Below are 27,592 nucleotides of genomic sequence, written 5' to 3'. Positions count from 1 at the left end.
GAGGCAGAGATTTTAGCATAATTTAATTCTTCAGAAAGTTCTGTAGTTACTGCCCTTTAAATTGCTCCTTCCTCTTATATATGCAAGAGAATACCGTCTGAGGAAGTGTTTTCCTTAGATGATTAGCAAAATATGGTTCAGGGCTAACAGTAGCACAGCTGGGCCATCCAGATGTCAGCCTTCCCCACGTGGACCTGATGATAAGGGCTCCTGTTCATGTGCAGATGCTCCCCATGGGCTGGCCCTCTTGACAACAGATGTGGGAAATTACAGTGAGGATATTCCTTTTGTTTCTACAGCTGTCACTGGGCCACTGGAAGGGGTGTTGGTTTAGGATTGAGTGGGTGGGTGCACTTGGTCACTATGAGGGAAGAGAAACGTCCTAGTAACCCACATCCCCAGTAGCACTTGTTCTGCTTCAGGGAACCTAGAAGGGAAGTTTCAGGAATGCTAGTCCTTGTCCGTTCTTCTGGAATAGTGGCCTCTAGAAACAGCTGTATTGAAGTAGCATTAATAACATGCCCTTGGAGAAATAGCCATGGTGAAGATTTCAGCATTTTTCTAAAACCACAATTGATGGTTGATGCTGATACATCCGTGGTGTTATTCAGTATCACCTTGCATGAGACTCAAATGGTAAATTGCTTTTCTAGGAAAGTTTCTTGAGAGCTTTCTTTCCAATTAACGAGTTTTCCACAGTCAGGGTGGGTTCAAAGACTGCTTTGCCTAAAATCACTCCACCTAGAGACCAGAATGCTTAAAATTCACTTTTCTCTTTTGATTTTTTATATCCATGTGGGTGTCCTATTCTTTTATGTCATCTCTTTTGACATTGTAAGGATTTTAAAAATTATTATTATTTTTTTTTTTTTTAAAGATGACCGGTAAGGGGATCTTAACCCTTGGCTTGGTGTTGTCTGCACCACACTCTCCCAAGTGAGCCACGGGCTGGCCCTAAAAATTAATTTTTCTAAGTCACCTTTTGATTTAATTTTGTATCTGTAATAAGTACTTATTAAATCTGTTTCATTTTATGAATAATGGGATTATTTTTATATGCTGGTGGCTTTCTATTTTTTATCTCATTTTGAACACTTGAAGGATTTTTGAGCCAGTTTGCCTAAAGATCCTTTCTTTAAAAATAAATATATATTGTAAAGAGTCTGTTTCATTGTGTTAGTTTATGAAGTAGATGCCTTAAAATATGAAATGCAGTGAAATCCATTATGGTTTTTATTAATCTGTCTTATTTCTTAATGCCTATTGTCAAGATCTGATTAATTCCCCACTCAACAGAAAGAAACGTAGGTAATGTGCTTATTTGGTTAATAATCACATAAAGAGCTTATAGGCATGTGGAGTGAAAAAACAACACAGAAGCAAGTACAGCAAAAGAGATGGATTTGATGAATTCCGCATAAACCTCAAAAGGTTTATAAGTTGGAAACATAAAACTTTAAGGCTTGTTAAGTTGTAAGGTCCTTAAATGGTTTAAAAAGTAGGCTAAAGAGATACCTACAAGGATATAAAGTAATTTCATTCATAAAATGCTGCAAATTTGAGAAGTACTTAATAGAAACATAATATTAAGCGTCAAATAGTTTGTGAAATCCTAAAATTGTTGCAAAATCCCCCAAAGTTGTTGCAAAACCTTGAAGTGAATTGGTTCCAAAACCCTAAAAATGCCTATAGGATGTCAGAAAAAGAATGGGACAGTTGACAGGGATGTAGAAGCACTCAACAAGGAGTTGTGTTTTTTTTTTTTTTTGTCTTTTTCGTGACCAGCACTCAGCCAGTGAGCGCACCGGTCATTCCTATACGGGATCCGAACCCGCGGCGGGAGAGTCGCCGCGCTCCCAGCGCAGCACTCTACCAAGTGCGCCACGGGCTCGGCCCAAGGAGTTGTGTTTTAAGCAGATTGCTCATTAGGCCAATTTCCCTGCAGCCGCAGGGTGGTAGCAGCTAAATGGAGTGTGGGTTACAGAAGCTATTCACTGGGGCTCTTTTTCTCCTCAAAATCTTTTGGGGCAGTAGGTGGCCTAGAAATGGTACATTATCCAGAAATCATGTTCCATCAGTTCACGCACCCATCTCTCCCGTTGCAGAGAACAGCCCATTTTCACCACCCGTGCGCACGTCTTCCAGATCGACCCCAGCACCAAGAAGAACTGGGTGCCTGCAAGCAAGCAGGCAGTCACTGTTTCCTACTTCTACGATGTCACGAGGAACAGCTATCGGATCATCAGTGTGGACGGAGCCAAGGTACCACTTTACTAGCTGATTTTAACATTCTCGGTCACTTATTTTTCATCCAAAGCAATACAATACATTTGAAAAGTGGAGGGAGAAAGATGTACCCAAATCCTGCTATCGTAACAGAGGAGTTATTGTTATTATCATACTCTAATCACATATCCTGCCTTTTTTCATATAAAATTATGGCAAATGAAAAAAAAAATAGAGTTCCCTGTTACCACACTATCTTCGTAACTAGCATTTTAATGCTGTATGAGAATTCCACCAAGGGCCTATGATGCTCTTAATTTCTCCTTTATGGTTGGATATTTAAGTGGCTTATAGCTTTTCACTATTATAGATAACGAGCATCTTTATGTACCAAAATATCCTCAATTGTTTATCACATACCTCTTGCTTTCTTTTGAATATTTCCTTAAGATACATTCCTAGAAGTATTATAGGTCAAGATGTTAACATGTTATAGCTCTTAATGCATATTGACAAATTGCTTTCCAAAAGGTTTCTTTCTTCCAGCATGTATGAGAATGCCAGTTTATTGTACCCTTGTCAGCAAGGTGTTACATCTAGTCTGGTTTTGGTGTTTTTAGGCATAGGGGTCGAATTTTATTCAATGATTTTGGAATATTTCTTGAAATATTTTTTTTACCATTACTTTCGTTATTCTGCTGTCTTTCTCTCAGTATTTTTGCCATATTGATCGTCATGGGAGCTGAATGAAGACGGGATGCCAGCAGATGTATCCCAAGTCTTTAAAAAAAAATTGTCCTGCTGCTTTATAGTCTCTTTCTGTCTTTCATCTGCATTCATCCTGCTGGGCACTTTCATATGGTTGTGCACTGTCATCTGAAAATTCAGTGTATCTAAAACTGACTTCCCGGGCCGGCCTGTGGCTCACTCGGGAGAGTGCGGTGCTGATAACACCAAGGCCACGGGTTCGGATCCCTTATAGGGATGGCCAGTTAGCTCACTGGGTGAGCGTGGTGCTGACAACACCAAGTCAAGGGTTAAGATCCCCTTACCGGTCATCTTTAAAAAAAATTTTAAAATAAATAAAAAATAAAACTGACTTCCCATATTCACCCTCTAAACTACTCCATTTTTATCTCCCAGTCATTTGGGTTTTTAGACAAAACAAAACACAAGTCATTTTTTATTAAGTTTGTCAAATGAATTTGCCTTTGAATTGTCTCACATTTATGCCTTCTGTTTTGTTTTAATGCCATAACTCTTGTCCTGGCACAGTCTTGCATGGACTCTAGCAGTAGCCTCTGACTGACCTCCTCATCTCCCACCTGCAATCTGTCCTGATTTCTGCTTCTAGATCAGTCTTCCTAGGCATTAGGAGGCAGGGAGTTGGGGGCTGGGCAGTTGGGAGCCTGGGTGTAACTTCTCCCCACACCACAGAGCAGAAGATGCGGGGAAGCCTCCACTGGAAGATCCCCAGGTAAGGTATGAGAGCCTGCTGGTGCCTCCTGATCTCTAGACAAGGCTCCCTGTTTTAAGGCAAATTCTCTCTGCAGCCCATATTCTCAGAGCACCTCCTTTGTGCTCTCAGCACCATGGAGACTGCAGATAAGGGTGTCTTGGCCCTGTGGTCCTCTTTCTCTTCCTTCTAGTTGCCACAACCCTTCCTTCTCCTTAGGAAGGGATGCCAGAAGTTCTCATTTTGCAGCTGAGCTCTAAGGAGAGGCAGTGACCTGGCTGAGTTCACACTGCTTAAGAGGCTCGGAAAGTCGTGCTGGTGCCCAGTTCCTCAGACATTAGTTCCCAGATCGCTGGGTTGGAGCAGACTTCTCCCTGGTTGGTAGAAAAGCATTTCCTGACACATGTCATGTAGGTAGTATGTGGTCCCCTTCCAGTTCAGATAGCGACAGCCAGAATGGTGACAAGATCTAAAGAGGCACAGGAACTGGTTTTTCCATCTAAGCAAGTGGGAGGATAGTGCGTCACAGGGTTTGGTGATCTGTAAGGGACTGTGAGAGGGCCTGGCACATAGTAGGTAGGCACCTCGTGTTTGATGAGTGAACATCTTCTGGGAGACATGGTGATGCCACAGCTGTACTTACCACTTCTCTTCTCTGTGCTTCTGGGCTGGAATTGCCTGGACTCTTTCCAGTTTGTTCTGATAGAGGTGGTGAATCAAGCTGGCCTGCTTTCTTTTATCTATGAATTCTGTCAGTTCATCTGCCATCCACAGATGGGTTTGCACTTTTGTCAGTTGAGTTATCCAGGGATATATGGGGCTTAAACATAGATAAAACGGCTTTCTTAGAGCAAGTGCTCTAGTCCTATTAGCTCGGCTTTTAGTAATTTGTCAAAATGTCAACTGCTTTATCGTTATAGCTCTGCAGTTCCTGAAGTCCGTGACAGTGTGGTGGAGTCTGAGCCAAATGAGGCAGCCATGAGAAATCAGATGGGTGTGGGAGGGTGGGCCGACCCCCTTGCTGAAGAATAGAGCTGATTCAGGCCCAGTATGGGAGATCCATCAAGTTGTAGAGTCACTTAAAAAGTGAGAATCAGAAAGCTAGGCCATGGGATGCTACTGGAATTCCGAGATCAAGCCAGAGGATCTTGGGCCACCCCTCCTGTGGTGCCCAGCCGCCTGGGGTTCCTGGAGCCCAACGAGAGTTCCCGCTTTACCGCAGCAGCACCAGAAAACTGTGAGGGAGCCTGTTCTGCAAAAGGGAGCATTGTATGAGGGAGCAGAAGACCCTGAGGACTGGGAAGGTAGGGACAGGCCTTAGTTGTTTAATTACAGTCACTGACACTTGGAGATTGGGGGTGGGTGCAAGTTTACTGCCAAGAGAACTGGAACACAGAGCAGTGGCCAGTAGTCCCAATGCCACCTAAGCCCTGCTCAGCCCTCTTTCGACCTGGTGAGCAGCAGTGTGTAAAAGCAGCAGCCCAGGTCTAGATCAGATCCTGTGCCTCCAGCTGGTCCATAAGTCAGATGGGGCATGGTGAAAGGACCTCAGAGTGGCAGCGGCTATTGCCACTGCCTGGTCCCATACAGCTTGCACTCTCCTGCCATTGCTGAGGTCCTAATCTCCCCAACCCCTGCTTCCACCCTGCCTGAATACTCCAGATGGATCTCCTTCCTTCCTGCGACTGGAACAGGGTGCAGTAAGCTGAACTAACTGCAGGACATCTGTGCCAATTCCATCGTCTTCCCATTACAAGCTCTTGTCTGTTGCCCTTGCCTCCCTCTACCCCAATCTCTGTTCACTCAGCTTGGTTCTGCTTCTGTTCTTATTCCTGAGCATCCGTCTGGTTCCATGTTCACTGGCCTCCCAAGCCTGGGGCCCTGCTTTCTGGCCAGCTGCATGTATCAGGTCTCACACATGCTGTGGAGCCTCAGGTGACTATAGAATGCCATCATGGGCTGACCACTCAGGCGTGGATGCACATGGGCTGCGGGAATGTGGGCACTTCTCAGCTTTCCCATCGTTGTGTTCCATCACATTGGGACAACCCCACTTCGTTTTAGGCCTTTGATCCCAAACTGAGATGATCTGTTTCTGATGCTTTTAGTCCTGGGGGCTGTGTCTTAGCTCATGGATTGCATCTCTGTGATCTGGCTGGTCTAGGGCCCAGGTCCTGAGCCACATCAAGTCTATGACCTTAAGCTTCTGCTTGGCACTTTGGGTCCAGCTGTCCCTCCCAAGGCAGGAGGCGGTTGTGGGCTGGAAAGGGAAGCCTGATCCACCCTTTCCAAATGAAGGGATAGACGTAGACATGCTTCATTAACAAGTTGCTATGTGGAAGGGACTTGGAGATCGTTTTGAGTAAAGGCTACACCAGACTCAGCCGCTGTGTAAACCATGGGCAGACGGAAGAGCACATGCTGCCCAGGAAGGGGAGAGTGGCAGCCAGCAGCTTCAGCAGCTGTCATTCCGCACCAGGCACAGCAAGCTTCTCTGCTCTGTCCAAGCATTTGTCATACTCTACATGGGGAAGGATGCATGGAAGGCCTCTCCTTCCCGAGGGCAACTAGTGCTGCCCATCATAGGAAAACTCTGCACTTAGATCTCTTCTTCATTCTTGAATCACTAAGGTGTTTCCTTCTTCTCATGGACACTGTTTTATGTGTTGGTCCCAGTTGCTTCCTAAAGACATGAGCAGGTGGGAATACTGTGTGTGTTGCCTCAGCATTGCCCGAGCTCTAGGGGATCATGTGGATCCATGTCTGTGTATGGCGCTAAAAGGAGACTGTGAGCTCTTTGAGGATGGGGAACATGCCTGGCTCCTCTTTGGAGTCCCAGCACCCAGCCAAAGTGAGCAATGCTAGAGAAGTGGGTGGGGGAGTGAGTGGGGTGATTGGATCAGGCCTGGCCACATCCAGGTGCACCTTATCCACAGAAGGACAGTGGGCAGGGCCACCGTCAAGGGTGATCTAAGGACCAGAACCTCCAAATGAACCCCAGGTTGTCCCTGTTCACAGACAGTGGGCAGTTGGAAGCCATGTGAGAGCATCTCCCAACTCCAGCTTCTCAGAGTGCTGCTCTGAGCCATGCACACACACCAATGGCCAACTGATTTAAACCGAATTTGGGGGCAGAACAACCGACTCCATTATAAAGAAACTCCATTTCCAAAGCATTTGCTAATTGAGCCATCACAGCACTTGATCTCATTGTACTGTTGGCGCTCTTTCCAGACTGAGTTAATCACTGTCATTCTTGTGATTCTTGTCTGCCTGTGCCCACAGACAAGACCTGCCTGAAGCAGGTGCTTCTCCTGGGTGCTCTGGATGACTCTACTGCCCTTGGTGCTCAGTTATTTATAGAATCACAGAATTCCCTATTGGAAGAGACCTTTAGAGGTCATCCATTTTGCAAATATTTAGCAGCTCCCCCTGTGTCACAAGTATTGCCTAATAGGGATGGTTCAGAGGATGTAAGAATCTGAAACCCTGACTTGTTTGGTATTTTCTTCTTGGAATGTAGAATTGCACTTTTAAGAACACATTTAGGGTCCCCTCCTCCACTCATCATTATCGTTTCCTCTTTTGAATAAATATAGAACACTTTCGGTTACGGGAGCGAGCATATGGTAGGTTGCTAGCACACAGTAGGCTTTCAATGAATCTTGGTTTCTTTTCTTCCCTGTCTGTGGTTTAAAAAAAAAAAAAAAAGCATCTATTAATAACTACCCTAGAAGCCAGCAACATGTCTTTTAATTGCTGTAATTCAGTCCCAGCCTCTTGTGGAAATCTTCCAAATTCTTCCAACTTCCATCTCCCTGGATTTGGGAAAGACTTCTGTGAAGAGGAATCCAGGGGGCCCGTCTCCCTGTTTCATGAATAGCTTCCAGAGCAGGTGAGATTAGAGACAGCTTAGCTTTTTGCTTCTTCCAAGTAGGTCTTGATTACATGTGTTTTGTGCATTTTATCAAAACATGGTTCCAGTGATCTGCAGAAACTGGGTCTTTCACCAGGCCTCCTCTTTATCTATCTTGTGAGATAACTCATGAAAGAAGAAAGTGTTTGCAGGAGTCGGGAGCCTGTACTAAAACTTATGCCCAGATTGCTTTTCCAAGCAGCCCCTTCTCCCTTCTGGGCTCCAGTCTTTCTCCCCAGACTCTTCTTCCCCACACCCCAGGGAAGCATGGTTCTCATCCTGCTGATTCGTTCTGCTTCATTTAACACCCACCTGTACCCGTTCTCCACACTCTTGCCCTTGGCTCCCAGGACTTCACTCTTCCTTAGTTCCCTCCAGTCTGTGTCCTGACCTGCTCTGCATTCCCTCCCCTACTCCTCCTCTTCTCTTCTCCCCTGTTCCCTCCCACTGGGTAATGTCTTTGACTCCTGTGACTCCTTCACTGTTTACCACACCATCCCTCCAGCTCCGCTCTCCTCTGAGGCCAGAACCCACAGGTCCAGCCACTTCCTCTGTCCCCAACCCAGTTTTCCAGCATCCCCATATGCAGGAAGGGCACCACCGCCTGCTCTTTCCACAAGCCTCTGCTCACCCTGAAGATTAGCCTCCCTGATAACTTGGTTATAGGGTTATAGGTTGTAGGTTAGTGTACTTTATTTTTAACTGTGTGTACCGTTTAGTGTCTAATAATAAAGTGAACCCTCATGCTCACCACCCCACTGAAGAAGTACTTCAGAAGGTCCTTCCCCTAATTCTGTGCTCCTCCCGTCCACCCCCTAAGAGATTACCATTCTCTTGAAATTTGTATTAAACATTCCCTTGCTTTTCTTTATGGTTTTACCACATGTGTATATATTATATACCCCTAAACCAGAAGTTGGCGAACTTTTTCTCCAAGGGCCAGATAATAATTGTTTTTTTATGGGCTGTACAGTCTTTTTATGAACTGTACAAAGTCTGTACAGGCACTGTTGGAGCTATTTGACTCATCTTTCTTAGCAAGAAAATAGCCATAGACCAGTAGCAAATAAATGGGCATGGCTTTGTGCCAATAAAACTTTACGAAAATAGGCTGTAGGCTGAATTTGGCTTGAGGGCTATAGTTTGCTGATCCCTGACCTAAATAATATATTATTTAGTTTTATCTGTTTATGACCTTAAATAGAATCTTACTGGAGACCCCATACTGTATGTGTTCTTTTATGACTTACTTTTTGTTTGTTTGTTTGTTTGTTTGTTTACCAAATGTTAAGTTTCTGTGTTTCATCCATGTTGACAGCTACAGCCTTGGCTAATTTTCCTGCTGGATAGCGTTTCGTTGTATGAATATACCACAGTGTCTTTATCCATTCTGCTGCTGGTGGATGTTGTTTTTGCAAGCACTGCTACTGTGAACATTCTTGTATTTCTCTGTATACCTATGCAAAGGTTTCTCTGAGATATACCGAGGAGTGGAATTGTTGGGTGGTAAGAATGTGCATTTTCAGCTTTCCTCGAGTAAGCCACATTGTTTTTCAAAGTAGTTTTACCAATCCATGAGGGCTCCCATTGCCCCTTGTCCTCACCTACATTCCTGACATCATCTGACATATTTTGAGTTTGGTAAGTATGTAATGGTAATGGTAATGCAGTTTCCACATTACCAGTGAAATTGGGCTTATAACTTATGTCCGTTAAGCACACCCTACCTCATTCTTCCCAGTCTCCCAAGAAAAGGGGTTCATTCACCTTCCCTGAACTAAGCCTCCTTCAGTCCCCTGGTCCCATCCCTCACCCCAACCCCAGGACATTCCTGCTGCCCACACAGCTGCACTGTGCACTCACCACCACACACCCACGGTGGACAAAAGGTCTTTTCCTGTGAGTACATTTTCACTCCCCCATTCACTCCTGAGGAGCATGAAAGTCAGAAATGAGTCAGAAGAGAAGGGAGGAAAGAAAGACCACAGTGCAGAGGGAGACCCTTGCAGGGGGAGAGAGCAGACCTAGGGTCGTGGAGGGGGTGGGACAGGGAGAGGGGGAGGGAGGTCGGGGTTAATTGGTGGGGGACACGGGGAATAATCTCAATTTGTGGTAAAGGGCATGCTGATATTATTGATCTGGCCATCACATCATGGGCACAAGTGGTGACAGTCAGCTTTGTACCCTGTGAATATGCATAACCAATAAAATTTAAAAAATAAAAAAATGAAAAGAAATGAGTCAGAGCCTCAAAGAGAAAGAAAGGCATTACGGTGGATTCCAGATGTAAGAGCAGTTAGCCAGAAGTGCTGTGGGGGCCTGAGAAGATCGTCCACAGAAGGAGCATATCCTTAGAAGCTTCTATCTTCCCACCTTTTCAGGAGGACCTAGTCTTGGTGGATTGAGTCAAGTGTAGCTCAGGGTGGAGGTCCCCTGTTAGTGGGAAGCGAAGGAAGAAGACTGGGGTTGACCATTTTAGACAGCATGATTGCCCTGGCTGTCACTCTTGCTGCTCTTGCTTTTGTGAAGGTTGGTACTCTGGATTTCCCAGGAGAGCACCTGCCAGTTATTTCAAGTTGTAGAGGTGGGCTTACTGTTGCGGCCTTGGGATCGTTCAGACTGACTATCTCTGGTGCATTGTGGTAATGTAGAAGGATGTTGTTGAAGTAGATAATGGCTTTCCTTTTCCTTTCTCCTCTCTTCTCCCTTTCTTCCTCCCCTCTGGATCTTGGAAGTCCCAGAGCCTTTGGTAAGCTGTTAGGAGACAGCTGGGGCATTGCACAGCCTGCAGGGAGCCAGCCTGAGGAACTGCAAGAGCAGTGTGGCCAAGAGGGCAGGCTTTCAGTTTTCTTCCTCCTGGCTGACCTCCAGCTTGTGGGATACTGTAGGTTATGTTTGATAAATGCCCGGGTACCTTAATGCTGGTAACGGAGTGGGAGGAAGCCATTCCGAACAGAATCCAAGCAATCCCTGACAGAGCAGGCATGTTGGTAGGGAATAAGGAGACAATGGAATTCCCACTGCAACATTCTAATGAGCTCCTGCAAGACCAGCATCTTGCGTCCCAAGAATGAACAGACTTTTCCTCTACTCTGGGTCTATGGCGATGAGAACACAGTGCAATTGTGTGGGTAGGAGGAACATACTGGGGTTGAGGGTAAGGAGATGGGACCTAGGGGACTGAAGGAGGCTTAGTTCTGGGCAGGCGAATGGATCCTTCTCTTGAGAGACTGGAGGTAGAGTGAGTTTAATGGGCATAAGTTGTGGGCTGTAGTCTTGTACCTTAGAATTTGTTCTCTTCTCTCTTCCCTCCACCCATATGCTATAGAAAGGAGGAAAGAGATGGGTGGTTGTTTAGAAGTCTGGACTCATTGCTTAGAGTGAGCACTGGGGGATGTTGGAGGACTTGGGCTGCAGCTTGAAATCATACCAGTGTGATAGATTGGCATGTCTGAGCAGTTTTGCTTAATTGATATAAACAGCAACCTTATCAGAGGTTGCATGCTTTCTATAAACATTACAGGAAAATGTCACTTGAGACACATAGTAAATTGCATCTCTGTGAACTTTTACAGATTCATCACTTTGCTGCTGAGTAAGGGATATAGATTCCAACAAGCCAGCATTCCCTCTGACAACAACTAGAAAAAAACAGATAAATACAATTCAGAGGCATCAGAGAGCTGTAGAAATAAGGACAAGAGGGACTAAGATTTCAGAGAGGTGAGGTCTACTCAGAGATGGAAGGTGGCAGCTCTTTTCTCTCTTGGGACTATTTGCCAATTCTGGGTGCGGGCTGAAGATTGGAGCATGGTCCCAGTAGAGGGACACTGCTGGGGGAAAGAGAAACCAGCAAAACATGTAGTAGTTACACAGGGTTAGAGTGACAAAATTGGAGCCTTGAGGGGCTTCAAACTCATGGCTGCCTATTTCACAAGACATTTTCTGAGTTCTAGGTCTGTGCCAGAGTGTAAGAGTTAGACTGAATGTTTCTGAAGGGCCGAGTAAAATTCCCGTCAGTTTACAGTATTTACAAAGTAAAGACCTGTTCAGAGGTCTGAAAAGAAGATAGTTAAGACCTGAAAGCCCAGAGAAAGTGGTGAATTGACACTGGAGACCTACATGCCTTTTTCCCCTGGGCATTTACTGATTCTAGGAGAAGCAAGAGGCTGAACATCCAGTCTTGGGAAAAGGCTGCTGCTGAGAGATTGAGAAACCAGCAGAGATTTTGGGGTTTACATGTAGCTTGAGTGACAAAATGGGAGACTTGAGTGGATCCAAACACATGCCCAGTTTCCCCTTCAGGATTTGCCAAATTGTGAAGATGCATGGATTTGGAGGGCTACAGAACTAAGCCAAAAATCTCTCAAGGACAGAACTGAATCTCTGACAGTCTTTCAGGGCAGAGGAGATAAAGACCTGCCAGGCTCTCAGTTGAAATTCCCAAGGGGCCTTCCCTAAACACAGCGGTGAACCCGAGGTAGACTGAGTCTTACCAGAACTGAAACCTAGCCCTGACCCAGCTCTGTCCCTGAATGAAGGACTCTCTATCTGCCCTACTTGCCTAGCAAAGGAAAGGAAACACTTCCTCTGATGGATGGTAATGTCATGTGGAGTTTTAGCAGTTTTTTTAATATGCATTTTCCAACACATAATAAAAAATTACTACACACACAGAAGGCAAGACTGTATGCCTATAGTCAAGAGGGAAAAAACCCGGATAATAGAAACAGATCCAAAGGTGATCCAGATGTTAGAGTTAGCATCAAGGATTTAAAAACAACTATGATCATATTCAAGGAAATAGAAGAAAAAATGGGCAAAATAGATGAAAGAAAGGAGACTATCCCCAGAGACTTAGAATTTATTTTTTTTAAAGAATGAAATGGACATTCTATTAGCACCACACTCTCCCAAGTGAGCCACGGGCCGGCCCGAAATGGACATTCTAGAAATAAAAAATACGAAGTCCAAAATTATGAACTCAAAGGATAAATTTAACAGCAGATTGGATATATCAATAGCCAGGATTATGAACTGGAAGGCAGGTCAATGGAAACTATCCAAATCGAAGCAGAGAGAACAAAGAACTTCAGGGGCTAGGGGGAGTTCTCAATAAGTGTAAAAGATGTTGTACACAGACGAAAGGTCTAGCATATGTGTAATTGGAGTCCCAGAAGGAGCAGCAAGGAGAGAGAATAGAGCAGAAGCATTATTCATGGAGAGAATGGTTGAGAACTCTCCACAACTGATGATGACTGCACAGATTTAAGAAGCTGAATGAGCACCCAAGCAGAATAAATAAATTTAGCTCTTGAAATCAGTTGATCATTGCTTTGTAAGTAATACATACATTATACTCTTTTTAACCACTTACTAGTTTTAAACCTTGAAGCAGTCACTTGATCTTGTTGAGCCTCAGTTTCCTCACCTGTAAAAATGGTTATTAGATAAAAGACTATATGAAAAAGTGCCTTGGAAACTGTTAATTTCTAAAGAAATACTAGGGGTTGTCACCGTTAATTATTCCAGCTTGACTGACTTGGGATGGCCTGTTTGGGGCGAGCTTGAGAGCTGTGTCCTATACTCTGGTCAGCCTCTGTCCACTGCCTTTCAAAGGCACTGAACGGGGTGGTGACCAACCTAGGGGCATAGGTCTGCAGTGAAGGCAGCAACAAGATTTAAAATGAATCAAATTTCTGGATGGGTCTAGTCGTTGCTTTGCCCTTCCAGGATTCTGGTAATTGAGAGATGACCAGGGTTGGGTTTCTGGGATCATGTGATCCATTCTGATCCAGCTCCCAGCCACACACCTTCCCTAGGTCTGCCTTGGTTCCACTATATCAGTCTTGCCTGGGGCTGAGCCAGAATCCCCCAGCCTCCAAGCATTTCCCCGTACCAGCTCATGGCTTAGGTCTGTGTTTTCCATACCCCACTCCCCTGTGCCCATTTCTTGATAGTGTCCAGGAAGGACTTCACTAGCAGGAAGATCTCTTTATTAACTGTGTTGCATTCAGTTTTCCAGATGGATAACATTTGATAAAGTCTCTTAACTCACATGGACATTGATGTTATAAAGGAAAAAGAAAAGCCACCTGGACTGCAGTGGAAGCATCAGTACTTCATAGATGGGGAAGAAGAGAGCTGAAATATTTGTGGTCTTCATCATGTATAAAATGAAAACCTGTGTGATGTAGAAGTTCACAGTACAAGCTTTGGAGTCAGACAACTGGATTTTTACCATCTTTGCCATGTTACCTTGAACAAGTTACTTTAACTTTTCCTACACCTCAGTTTTGTCTGTGAAATGAAGGGAGTTATACCTCCTAGGCTTGTTGTGAGATTTAAGTGAGCTAACATAAGTAAAGCATTCAATAAGTGCCCAATAAGTAGTAGCTGCTGCTGTTTATATTCTAATAATTATTTTACCAACTAAGCTAAGATTTATTCTTGAGCACTAATGCCTCAGCAAACTCAGTACACAGACGGATGGATGGATGGATGGACAGATGGATATGAATTGATGACACTTCTATTACTAGTGACAGCTATAACATATTGTCTGGATCTCTATTTGTTAAGGTGAGGGTCTGTTTCTGGAAGGTCTGTTCTTTCACAAAATAGTTGATTGAAGTTCCTACCAAGAAAACAAGGCCTATGCCATTCAAAAACATTTTCTCTTCCCTGTATTATCAGTTAAAAGAAAAGTGTTCTGAGTTGACTGTTGAGAATAAACATAGCCTTGATAAGTAAAATTGCTAGTAGAACCACTCTTTAGAATATTTACTTAGATTGCTACTGTTTCCTGCTCAGATTATCAAAAACTGTTTGATGAGGAAGTAGCCAGTGGTATATGCCACCCTTGCCCTTAAGTAAACATTCAAGAATCCTTTATTTCCAAAGGTATTTTTTCTGAGTATTTCTTACTCTTAGGGCTTTGTATTAGTCAGGGTTCTCCAGAGAGACAGAATCAGTAGTGTATGTTATCATGATATGAGAGGGATTTATTAGGGGAATTAGCTCACATGACTAGTAAGAAAAGTCCCACAATAGGCCGTCTATAACCCGAATGCTGGTAGCGTGGCTCAGTCCAAGTCCAAAGGCCTCAGAACCAGGGAAGCTGATGGTGTCCTTGGTGTAAGTTCTGGAACCCAAAAGCTGAAGAGTCTCCAGCTCTGATGTCCACGGACAGGAGAGAAGAGTGTATCCCAGCTCCAGCGGATCGAGAGCGCTTCACCTCTTTCCTCTGTCTTTTGTTCTCTCTGGACCCCCAGTGGATTGGATGGTTCCCACCCACACTGAGAGTGGGTCTTTCCCACCCAGGCCACTCAGACTCTCATACTAATCTCTGCTGGAAACACCCTCATGGACACACCTGAAAAGATTGCTTTACCAGGTTTCTCAGCATTCCTTCATCTAACCAAGTTGACACCTAGAATTAACCTTCACAAGCTTCCAGGGATTTCTGCCAGAGTCAGCCTGTTGTTGATATTTTGTAACATTTATCAATTGTTTCATGCTTATTTCCATGTGTCTACCTTCTTCCTCCCTACCTCCAACTTGAAGACCAGGAATCTTGACTCATTCATCCTTATCTTTGGTTAGCAGAATGCCTGGCATACAGTAAACGCTCAATAAATGTTTGTCAAATGAATGAATGTACCATGTGCTGGATATCATCCTTCTGCCTCTGCAGATCCAATTTCTACCCTTCTTCCCCCTGCTTTGGTCCCTGAGAGACTGACCTGTGGATGATGTCATTGTGCTCCCAGGCCCTCTGGCTTCCGGTTGGGTTTGGCCAATGGCAAGTAGAAATCAGAGGGAGGGAGGCGAGGGTGTTTGTTCCCCTGTGAGGTCACCATGTGCTCACTGTCTCTCAATAGAAGGTCACCTCTCTTTTCAAGGCAGCCTGCTCTACATGACTCTCTCCTTCCGGGTTCTGTAGCCTCTCCAACTCTTTATTCTTTAGGTCGCGGAGTGGTGACAGCTAGCAGCAGGCTCCTGCACCATCCCTTACAGTTTCCTTATACCCAACTCACAACTGTATAATTAGTCTCTTTGTAAATTAACCCTGTACAAATTATCCTAATTGGAGTGTACATACTCATTCCCATTGTGAAGCAGCATGCCCCAATTGCTTATGGAGATTTTAAATTATTTGATGTGGACACCAGGGCTCCAGGTGATTAGAAAAGCTACCTATAGCTCAGTTGGTTACAGCATGGTGTTCTAACACCAAGGTCAAGGGTTCAGATCTCCACACTGGCCAGACGTTACTTAAAAAAAAAAAAAAAATGGTACCTAGTACAGTTCTTCATAGAATGGGTGACATAGCTAGCCAGTAAGGATGCTCTGGTGCATGGCAGCTTTGGGGAAGTAAATAACAGTTTTAGAAACTATTTTCTTCTTAGGAGAGACTCTCCTGCTGATAATGTATAAGGTTTTATTTTAAACTGATTGTGCTAAGTCTCTGAAATGGCCCCTTTTCATGGTTGTGTATCTCACTCAGCATGGGAGGTGCCAGAAGAACTCAGGACCAAATGTAACAGCGCAGAGGAGCATGCTTTAGGCACTGGCTTTGCCAGCAGAAGACTTTTTAAGGAGTGACTCTTGCGTCTAATTCAGTGTTTACATTTCTACTCTTTGGGCTGTTTTTCTGCAGGTGATCATAAACAGCACAATCACACCAAATATGACTTTCACCAAAACGTCACAGAAGTTTGGGCAGTGGGCCGACAGCAGAGCCAACACAGTGTTTGGTCTGGGGTTTTCCTCCGAGCAGCAGCTGACAAAGGTAATGTGCTCTTTCCACAGTACAGTATATAACATGTGGACGCTGCACTCATTCAGTAATTGCCCACCGAGGGATGGAGCGGTGCCCTTGGTGAACAGGATTCCTTTCTGGTTTTTGATTTCACCCCTTCTGGCCTGGTAGGGCTGCCAAAGCAGTTGCCCTTTTCGACCCAGGCTCCTTGAAGTTGTTTGGAGAAGGGAAATTAAGATCTAACAAAAATGCTTCTTTAGGGCCTGAAATTACAGCGTGAGAAAGCAACGTGGCCAGTCTATCCTTCCCCACTGGGGTCAGCTGCTGTGCACAGCAGCATCAGTGTACACATGGAGGGGTTGGCCTGTTTGCTGAAATCAGGTTGAATGGATTTTGGGAACTCTGAGAATAAGGTGACTTTCCTATGTGAGGGAACAGTTGGAGTTTATTATCATAGGACGTCCAAGGAAGAGACTATATTCCTGCTGCCAACAGTGAATCTTGATGAAATAAACTTGTTACATCTTCCAAAGGATGGCACAATTTGTCTCTGAGAGCCATCAATGTTGGGGACTCTCGGGTCTGAGCCCATAGAGAGAGGGAATGAGGTAATGCTTAATAAGGGTTCTTAACTGGGAGTCCCTACACCCCTTTAAGTGACACACAGTGTTTTGTGTGTATATGTGTCATTTTTTTAGGGAGAGGTTTCTTAGCTTTGATTCCATTCTCCGAGGGGTCTAGGACACAACCTGTGGATGGTTAGAAAGGTGTTGAGGAGCAGATCATGGCTGACCACAGTGACAAAAATTTGGGAAAATGACTTAGAGAACCTCAGGATCTGAGGGAACAAACTGATTGCCTCTGAGAGACCTTACTCAGCAATTTGAAAGGGTCTAAAAGCCTGTTTTAAGAGAATAAGTTTCTTTTAGGGAGGTAGAAGAGCCCTGTGTAGGTATTAAGAATATTTTGGTTGAAAATAAGATTGACTAGTTTACATGACACAGGAATTTGTCGGAAGAATGTCAGAGTGTCTCAAGAAATCCAAGGGAGAGCTGAAAATTCAGGCCTCAGAAAGGGCTGGAGCCAGACCAGCTTCTAGAAACGTGGTTCTAGGAGTTGTTTTTCTCAAGACCCTTGCCATGAACGTCTGAATGACTGGCTGGCAAGTCTGTCCTAGGCACTGAGGATGAAAGACATGGTCCCTGTTCCCAGGGAGCTTCACAAAATTCCAGATTCTTGGAGAATTGGCAGAGGTGCCTAGTACAGACATGATGCTTGGGTTTCATGTGTATACTGAGGACCATTTTCAAAGAAGGGGGAATTAGGGTGAGTCAGGAAGCTTTCCTGACAGGAGCCTGCTAATTTGCAATGTCCATCTGTCCATGCACATACACGCACACATGTACACACACGCACACATGTACACACACACACACACTTCTAAGGAGGCCCCCATCTCACAGATCCAGACATTCTACACCCAGTCACAAATGAGCTCCCTAATGGGGACACCCCAAAGACTATTCTCTGCATCCCAGAGTTCTTCCATGAGAACTCCCCTTAGAAGCCTGAGAGACCCAGAATGGCCTGGGGGAACTCTGAGTGCCACTTTCACACCACTCACCCACAGAAGCACTTTTTCCTGGGTGCTAAAACCTCCCGATCACCAGGTCCCAGAAACATGGGGCAGGAAACAAAAATCTCGAGGGTAGGTCATTAGCTATAATTATGGGAGATATCCTCCCCATCCCCAATCCCTCAGTTCCTGGGCTTGTGTATGATGACGCTGGAACGTGTGACATCCCAGCAAGCACAAGTACAGTGGAGCTCTGCAAGGCCTGCTGCTTCTGACTGATAAGCTACACGAAAGGACCTGAGAATCCTACGGCAATTAGATGCTTGCCTCACTTCCTTTGCAGAGAAGTGAGTTATCAGCAGACTCACCTGGTTTGAAGCGGTGATGTGTGGCATAGAAAGCATTAGGTAAATCTGTGGATGGTGGGGCTGGCAGAGGCATGGCAGTTCACAGTAAGTGTCTGTTCTAGTGAGAAGTCACTGCTTCCTCTGGAAGAAGGGGCTCAATGTAACCAGTTTTCACCAGGGAGTTGGCTGGTCAATTAGGGATGTGATGCTCAGGGTGGGTTACTGAGTTGGCAGCTGGACGCTTAGTAGTGCCAGATGTCAGGGTGGCTGTGGAGAGTGGGAGTATGTGTTTCCAAGGACATGTGGCAATGTGGCACCTTTTTCCTGGCACCATGGCCAGTGTGTCTGTAAGTCTTTTGAGCAAGCACCAGGCTGCGTGGAGGAGGTGAATGGGTATTTGGAATCCATAGAGCAGCCCTTCCTGCCACCTAGTTTGAAGGATTCTCTTTTGCTACAAAGGGTGGTGACTTCTACAGAGAATTCATGTGGGGGCCGGCCCCGTGGCACACTCGGGAGAGTGCAGCGCTTGGGAGCACAGCGACACTCCCACCGCGGGTTCGGATCCTATATAGGAATGGCCGGTGCGCTCACTGGCTGAGTGCGGTGTGGGCGACACCAAGCCAAGGGTTGATCCCCTTACCGGTCACAAAAAGACAAAAAAAAAAAAAGAGAGAGAGAATTCATGTGGAATGTGATTCTTTTCAGGCTGTGGTTCCATTTAGGCCCATTAACGTGGATATTTCCCAAATCTTTGTCACCAGCTATCCGACTTTGTTTCTTTCTGGTCCCTACCCACGCACCTATGCCCTTAACTATTTCACCAGGGTTCAGTGTGGATCCTGAGATCCAAGCCACGTCTCCTGTGCACATGGCACAATGAGGTGTTCCAAAGGCATATCCACAGGGAGCAGGATTTCCCTCTTCCATTGTCCTCCCAACGACAGAAGCACAAGCAAAACCACGGCTCTGTGTGATGTGTGGGACACTGCAGACAGTTCGCTGTTGACAGTGCCCAGGTGTTTTGGGGTGGGGAAGGCTGCTAGAGAACATGCCCTGGGAAGGCCTTGTAGGTCAAGCTGGAGTTTCTGTACTCTGTTCTATGGCCTGAGAAGGATTTTATGGCCCAGAAGGAGAATGATCAGATTGACATTTTAGGTAGACTTTTTTTCTGGCAGCAAGTCAGATGAGATTGTTGTAGTCCAGGGTAGATCTGATGAGGGGTGGAGTAAAAGTTGGAGAGATTTTAGAAATGTTGAGGAGCTAAATTGGCAGATTGTGGTGAGCAGATAAGGCAGTCAGAGACTCCTGGGTGAGGATGGGTGGACAATGGTGCCCCATGTCTGAAGTGGGGAAGAGGAAAGCAGAAGCAAGTGTGATGGTGACTTGTTGAAGGGACGATTCATTGGAACCTCTGCCTGATGTGGCCAGTGGCAGTTGTGTGGCTTTTCCCTGCCTGGTGGGGCAGGGGGGTGGTGTGAGAGCACACTCCCACATACTGCCAGGTGGCCCCTTCCCACACCTGCCTCATATCCAGGCGAGTAAGGTTGGAAGCCTCAGGCCCCTAGGGAAGCTTCTGTCAGAGATGGGGTCCTGGCCAGGCCCCTCTTGGTCACATGCTCGTGGTGCCGCCCAGGGCCAGAAGTTCTTCTGTAAGCCCAGGATGGTTTGAGAGAATCACTCACAGCTGCCTGGAACAATTTCTTCAATCTTTGGAGGAATCGAAGTAGCCAGGAAGGAGGAAGGGGGAAAGTTTCTGTGCACAGAATGGAAAGAAGGGAGAACTCCATACAAAAACGAGAACAAGTTGTTCAAGTTCAATTCCTTGTGCCTCTGAGAACTGAAGAGACCTTGAGCTGTGCCTGCTTCCAGGGGTGGCCACTTCTAATTTTTCCCAGACAGAAGAAAATGTCCTACCATTAAGGAGGAGTGCTCCATCTTCCTGAGTCACTCAGTCTCTGGCAGTGCAGGAGTCCCTGCTCTGTGACTGTGATCTGCCATTGTCACAGAGGCTTCTCAGTAAGCCCTCAGATGTCCCCTTTGTCCAGAATGTCCCAAATCAACTTATCCCCTTCTTTTAGAAGGGAACGATTAACCACACACTGATAAATTACCATGAAGTGAGGCTGGCAGTCTCGACAAGTGGCAATTAGCTAGCTCAGAAGAAACTTGGGCCTACAGTGTTCCCAAAGAGTGTGCTAAGGGGACAGCTGTGGCTAAGTATTCCTGAGCAGAACTTTCCAGAGCAGCCACCCACAGACCTGTCGGGGAATTGGTAATCAAACACTATAACTAGGCTAAAGAAAGGAACACCAGTGTGGACATTTTTATTTAAGAACACTTTATATATACTTCTCTCTCTACCCCCTAGGAGGAAAATAGTTACCTTGGTCTTTACTGGTTATAAGGATCACTTCACAACCACAGTCCACAAAGTATTACAGGGAGAGTTTCTGCTCTTTAGATAGGCTTTCTAAAAATAATAGAAACTGTGTATCCCCAGAAGTAAACTGGGACTCTTGTCTGCCCACTGGAGAGACACAATACCTCAGCCTGCTGAAGAATGTTGAAAAGGGATTTGAAAGTTCTGATAAAAAGAAGAGCTTATGACAAGAGACTAATATGAGAACGAGCCAGTTTTTAAAGTTTGGATTCTTTCTGCTGGCGTCTGGCCTGACGTCATCACTGTTCTAAGTTCGGCTCCATCTCATTCATCACAGACAGAAGGAAATACATTCTGCCACGAAGGGGGTGCAACCCAGGATGGGGTTGCTAGTGCTCCATGGTTGATCCATCTAAACCCTGATACACAGCTGACATTTGATGTCAACCCATTTCAGGGATTTCATCTGTAATTGAAATTTGTCCTCGTGCACTTCAAACTCAGTGTAGTTGTCCTGTCTCAACAACATTATCCTACTTTTCTGTCTCCTGATTTAAGGGCCAATTTTTTTTTGATGATATTAATCATTCTTTTGATAGGTTTTAGTTAGAATGATGTTGGCTGCAAGCAACAGAGAACCTAATCACAGTGCTTAAATAAATAGGGTCATCCTTCTCATTCAAAAGAGCAGTCCCTAGGCAGGTGGCTGCTGGCATTGGTACAATGGCTCAGTGATGTTGGGTCCAAGGGTTCTGTATAGCTTCTTTTTTTTCTTTTTTTTTTTTTTAAAAGATGACCGGTAAGGGGATCTTAACCCTTGACTTGGTGTCAGCACCACGCTCAGCCAGTGAGCGAACCGGCCATCCGTATATGGGATCCGAACCCGGGGCCTTGGTGTTATCAGCACCGCACTCTACCGAGTGAGCCACGGGCTGGCCCAAGGGTTCTGTATAGCTTCTTCTCGTTTGTTTCTTTTTTCTTTTATGGCCTTTCTGTCATGGTGATAAGATGGCTTCTCAAGCTCTATCCATCACATCTGCATTCATGGCAAGAAGGAGGAGGTAGAAGGGTGATACCATAACACTTCCTTTGGAAACTGCCCTGGCAGACTTCTTCTTGGGTACCATTGTCAGCTCTGGGTCCCTAGGACACCATCCCCCTTTACCACCCCCCCCAAAAAAAACCCAACAGGGAAGTGGGTCGCCATGATCCGCTTAGATCAGCTCTTATTCTCTAGCACCTGGGAAATCTCCTGCTCCAGATAAATTTGAGATTCTGTTAATGAAGGGAAAAGAAAAAAATAGATTTTGAATAAGCAAACATTGTCTACCATAGGTCTTCAATGGCTAAGGCCAAAAAATGCCACAAATAAAATCAACCAATAATAGCCTCTCGTTTTCTGTCATAATAGTGATGATGAGGATTTTGATTAAAATTATTACCACAACTTTAAAAACTGCAAAAAACGACCTTAATAAATAAAGACATGAGGATTTGGCAACGTATTTCAGAAACCTTTGTGGTTTGAATATCCTTTGATCCTTGAGTTTCATTTACAGGAATCTATTCTAAGGAAATAGTTGTAACTGAGTAAAAAGATGTAGCTACAAGGGTTTTTCTTACAGCATCATTTAAAACAACAAACAAAAAAAAAAAGAGAGAGAGAAAGAGAAACAACTTAAACATCCAGCAGTAGGAAATTAGTTAAATAAACTCCAGTATCTTCTTCAGAGTAATACTGTGCGGCAATTAAGATAATATAGTAGAAGATCATATAATTGCATGGAAGTATTAAGTCCTATTGTTAATTTCAAAAGAAGCTATAAATTAAGATGTACAATATTTCATTTTTTTGGAATTATGTGAAATGAATGCATATATACAGAAAGAAAAATATCAAGAGGTTATATGGTTAGCGCTTAACTCTGGGTGATAGGACAATAGGTTTTAAAAAATATTTTTTTCTAAACTGTATCTTTCAAATTTACATACATGTGTGCTTTTTCTTATGAGGGCGAAATATTAGAAAACTTCAGACTCAGAGGGAAGGGACTTTTCACCAAAGGATGATCATTTTGTGCCTTTTTTGACTGGTGCTTTTCTTCTAACAGTTGGAGGCTGTGAGAGGAAACCTCCCTGTCATTCTCCCGGGCTCTCTGGATTGCTTCCAGTTTTTTATTATTGCAGATAATGCTAGAATTAACATCTTTATATTGAAGACCTTTTTCATATTCTCAATTATTTTCCCAAAATAGTTTCCCAGAAGTGATACCACTGGGTCAGTAGGTATGAACATTTTTTTCACTCATAAAACACATTTCCAAATTGCTTCTCAGTGGGGCTGTACCGGTGTACAACGCTACCGGAAATATCTTGCCAGCACTGGGTATCATAATTGTCTTTAGTGTTTGCTAATCTAGCAGACACAGAATGGGACCTCATTATTTCGATTTGTGTTTCCAGTAAAGCTGAATGATCTTTTCTATAAGCTATTTAGTTACTGTATTTTTTTATTCATGAATTTTGCCATTTATCTTTTGTGGTTTTCATATTTTCCTTTTCAGTTTATACAGACTCTTTCTGTACTAAAGATAATAGCCCCTTTTCTGTTGTACTAGCCTAGCTATAGATATATTCCTCAAGCTGTTGTTTCCCTTCTTGTTTAGTTTTTTTCCTTTTATACTAAAAAACTTTAAATTGTTATATAGTCAAGTCTGTCGCTTTTGTAATTTTTTTTTTATCTCTTCCAGGTTTAAAATATTACCCTCCCACTCATCAAGCAGAAGTTTGATGAATATTCAATTCTGTTTGCATTCGTATTTTTTGAGATTTGATTTTTTTTTAAATACCCTTTAACTCATCAATAATTTGTCATACTACAGGTTTGTGGTAAGGATTTAAATTCATCTCCCCCCAGATTACTAAAGTTACCTCAATCATCGTATGTTGAATAATCTTCCACGTTAATTCATGATTCCTCCTTTGTCATAAGCTAATTTTTATGTAAATGGTAGAGCCCCTTCCTCACCTGTTTGTTCTGTTCCATCATACACCTGCCATGTCTTTTTAAATAATTATTTTAAACATCTGATAAGGCTTATCCTACTTCATTATAGTTTAAGCTTACTTTGTGAAATTTTCATTTTGATTCTCACCTGTTTCAATATAAACCAGATCTTCCACAGACTCAGAGTTTGAGGACAGGAACCAAGTCTTTGACTTGATTTTTTTTTTTTTCTTTCTAAGTTGGTGGGAATGTGCAAGCCAGAACCCAGAGTTCATTTATTCTCTGAACAGAATTATCTGTGCCTGCTTTCTGCCAGGTGGGGGAGGGGAGCAAAGAGGAATGGGGTGGACCCTGCCTGCAAGGAGATCACAACATGATGTTTTCACTTGAGGGGTCCCTGAAAAGGAGGAGCAGTGGGTTTTATCCATCCCTGCTGGACCTCACATGTTTTAAGCAACAGGTAGTGTAATTTCCTCTGACAGCTTTTCTGTGGTTAAATATGAAGCCTCAGGGCTGTGGCTTTATTTACAGCGCCTACAGGAGCAATACAGGCCAGAACAGAAAGGCTGACCTCTTCTGTTAGACTGGGGCGCTGGGTTCACTAGCATCTGTTATCTGGCAAGATTTCCCAAAGCAGACAACTGTTATCACATTGTGAATATACTCAGAGGACAGACTTTGCTCAGAAATAAATGAGTTCTCAGCATAACACACAGAACTGTAAGTAGTCTTGCAGCTTTCTAGCTTTTTTTGTTTCTCAGCAATCACATTTAGCTCTCTCTTGCTTTGTAATTCCAGCATTATCTATCACAGTCTGTTCTCTATTCAAACAATGTTTTTGCGAATTAAAATCCAAGGCCTAGGGCTAGCTGCTTAACTCACTTGGTTAGAGGATAACCCAGGGTGAGGGTTCATCCCTGTACCAGCCAGCCACCCCCCAAAATAAAATCAAATCCGTGGCCTTGTCAAGGACTATAAACCAGTGGTTGATATGAATCCTATATATTGAATGTTTTTATTATGGAAATATTAAAACATTGAAAAGTAGAGGGCATATAGTATAATGAACACCCGTATATACATCACCTATACTTAACAGTTGTTAAAATTTTGCCACATTTCTTCACCTATTTTATTGTTATTGAAGTACTTTGAAGTAAATTACAGACGTCAAGACATCTCACCCTAAATACTTAGTATTCATCTCTTTAAAAAATGACATTTCCAACATAACCACAACATCACTAGCACTTATAACAAAATTAGTAATAATTTCTTGATATCATCTAATATCCAGTCCATGTTTAAATTTCTCCAGTTGTGCCCCAGAAGTTTTTTGTAGTTGATCTGTTCAAAACAAGATCCAATCATAGGCTACATGTTACATTTTACTACTTTGTCTTTAAAAATCTAAAACAGCTCCCTCCTCCCAACTTTTGGGGTGTTCTTATTTTTCATGATATTGACTTATAAGAATTCTTGGATCTTTTCAGTATGTACTGTGAAGTTTTTCATGGATTCATTCTGTGGTATAGCTAAATTTCTCTTGATGCTTTTGCATTAGTTATGTTAACCTGAGATTTTTGTTTGGTTTTAATACTTCATCATCAAACTAGCTTCAGTAGCTTAGAAATTGGTTCAAGTCTGACCTTGGCCAATAGTGTTTACTGGAAAAAGCATTCCTTATATTCATTTCTTTTTAATATCAAATAAAATTCTGGATTTACAGAGAATTTATTGGCTTAAAATAGATGCAAAATAATAAAGGTGGGTTCTGAGTATCAGCCATAAATAATATTGATCAAAACCTTAATAACTATTCTTCATATTCAGTTTGCAGAGAAATTCCAGGAGGTGAAAGAAGCTGCCAGAGTAGCCAGAGACAAATCCCAGGAGAAAACTGAGACCTCGAGTAATCATTCCCAAGTAAGTCATTTGTCCATAAAACATATCCAAATGTGAACAGGGATTGAGACTCTTCATTCCTTGTTACTTTAGGCAAGAAGTAGGGGATTTTAGCAGTCGGACATTTAGAAGACTTTTTCATCTGTTAGCCTGCTCACATTGAGGTGGATGTGACATGTTTTGGAATTTTTCAGGATGTGGCACTGTATTTTTGACAGACAACAGTTGGTGAGATTTGAGTTAATGTATGTCCCCGGCCCCTGAAAGACATTTTGCAGTCACCATGTTTAAATGCCGTGGCAGGGTAGCCTGTCTCCTTGCTGTGTTGGGAAGTGAGTTCTGTATGTACTATGCGCATCGGCAGATGCATGTACCTTGTGCGAATGAGGAAGAAAACTTGATGCCAGAGAGCCCTTATGTCTTTCTTCCTATTTTAACAGAAGTCAGGTAGGAGATGGTATTTTAACAACACTGTGTTAGCCAGAGGAGATCTGGCTTTGCTAAAAATTAAGCAGTGTGCCTACTTCAAAGTGTGATAATTGACTGAAAAGGACCTCTTTGAACCTGACATAAAAATATGAGCATTGCCGATGTCTAGATTGGTGTATGTGGTGGTGGGGAAAGGCTTGACCTTGTGACAAGGTTATATGTAGAGAGACAGGGAAAGGGAGACTTCCGGAGCAAAGATTCAGGGTCAGGAATAAGCATGGATGTATGAGGGTACTTCACATAGTTCGTGGGAAAATAGAAGTAAAAGATAATATGAATCTTTCCATGAATGTTTTGAAGTACCCTCATACTAGCAAGACTGCAGGAGTCTGCCTGGCTGGGGCTGAGGTGTGCTGTGGGAAGCATGTAGATGTGCTGGAGATACTGTGAATTCTTCATTAGAGGGTAGTTTATTATTTATTAGCTGTTTAATTATTTATTACAGGTTGAGTATCTCTTATCCGAAATGCTGGGAATCAGAAGTGTTTCGGATTTCGGATTTTTTTCAGATTCTAGAATACTTGCATGTACATAACAAGATATCTTGGGGCTGGGAACCAAGTCTAAACACGAAACTCGTTTATCTTTCATGTATACCCTATACATGTAGCCTAAAGATAATTTTCTACAATATTTTAAGTAATTTTGCATAAGAAACAAAGTTTTGACCGCAACCACATACATGAGGTCACGTATGGAATTTTCTACTTGTGATGTCATGTTGTGCTCAAAATATTTCAGACTTTGGAGCATTTCAGATTTTTGATTTTCAGATTTGGGATGCTCAGCCTGTAATGGGTAGTTGCTGGACACTGGAGGTGTCTGAAGACTGTTGATCTGGAATTGTTATGAGGGTTGCATGGAGGTGGTAAGGAGGCTGTGTGGTGGAGAATGGCTGGGCCAGGGCAGCCACAGGGCAAAGAAAGAAGGGGCAGATGTAGGGAACAGCTCATAGGAAGACAACCAGGAGGTCTGGGCATCAGGAGCAGTCAAGATCAGCACTCTAGACTTGACCATCAGCCTTATAGAAGAGATAGCTGAAGCCTTGGGTGCACCAAGAAGCAATGGGGAGAGGAGGGCAGAAGCTAGAGCCCTGGGAAGTGAGCCCAGTAATAGGAATGGAGCCAGCAAGGAAAGCAGAGGAGAAATTTCCAGCATCACTGAGCCCCCAAGGAAGATGCACACTCAGCACATCAGTGCTCAGAGAGAAGGGGAGAGAATGCTGAGCGGGACCTGGGCTTGTTGGCTGCTGCAGCTGACCCTCAGGGCAGGAGATTTGGTGCTGGGGTGTTCCACAAAGGCAGACCTATGTCTGTCTTGAGTTATATTCCCAGCACCTTATCCTGGAATCATCATAAAAAAGATGCCTCATATGGATGCATAGAAATGAATGTTAGACTTCAGGTGGACAGGAATGTTCCAGAATCTTTCTAAATAATCATTAATATAATCTAAGTGATACTATTAATTTTTATACACCGATTACTGAGTAACCACTGAGGATCTGTAAAATTGAACATCCAAAA

At 43.7% G+C, this 27,592-nt stretch overlaps 1 protein-coding gene across 2 annotated transcripts in view; it reads left to right on the top strand.

Annotated features, from left to right (window-relative positions):
• HOMER2 (homer scaffold protein 2) overlaps nt 1-27,592 on the top strand; it is a 97,443-nt gene that overhangs the window by 58,466 nt on the left and 11,385 nt on the right. For both annotated transcript variants that reach the window (XM_063088297.1, XM_063088298.1), the window contains 3 exons: nt 2,106-2,262; nt 16,261-16,392; nt 25,506-25,598. In XM_063088297.1, the coding sequence (XP_062944367.1) occupies nt 2,106-2,262; nt 16,261-16,392; nt 25,506-25,598 (382 nt within the window). The remainder of the gene's footprint in view (nt 1-2,105; nt 2,263-16,260; nt 16,393-25,505; nt 25,599-27,592) is intronic.

This window comes from Cynocephalus volans, chromosome 3, assembly GCF_027409185.1.
Source record: "Cynocephalus volans isolate mCynVol1 chromosome 3, mCynVol1.pri, whole genome shotgun sequence".
Lineage (NCBI taxonomy): Eukaryota > Metazoa > Chordata > Mammalia > Dermoptera > Cynocephalidae > Cynocephalus > Cynocephalus volans.
This window is presented reverse-complemented; position numbering and strand designations above follow the sequence as displayed.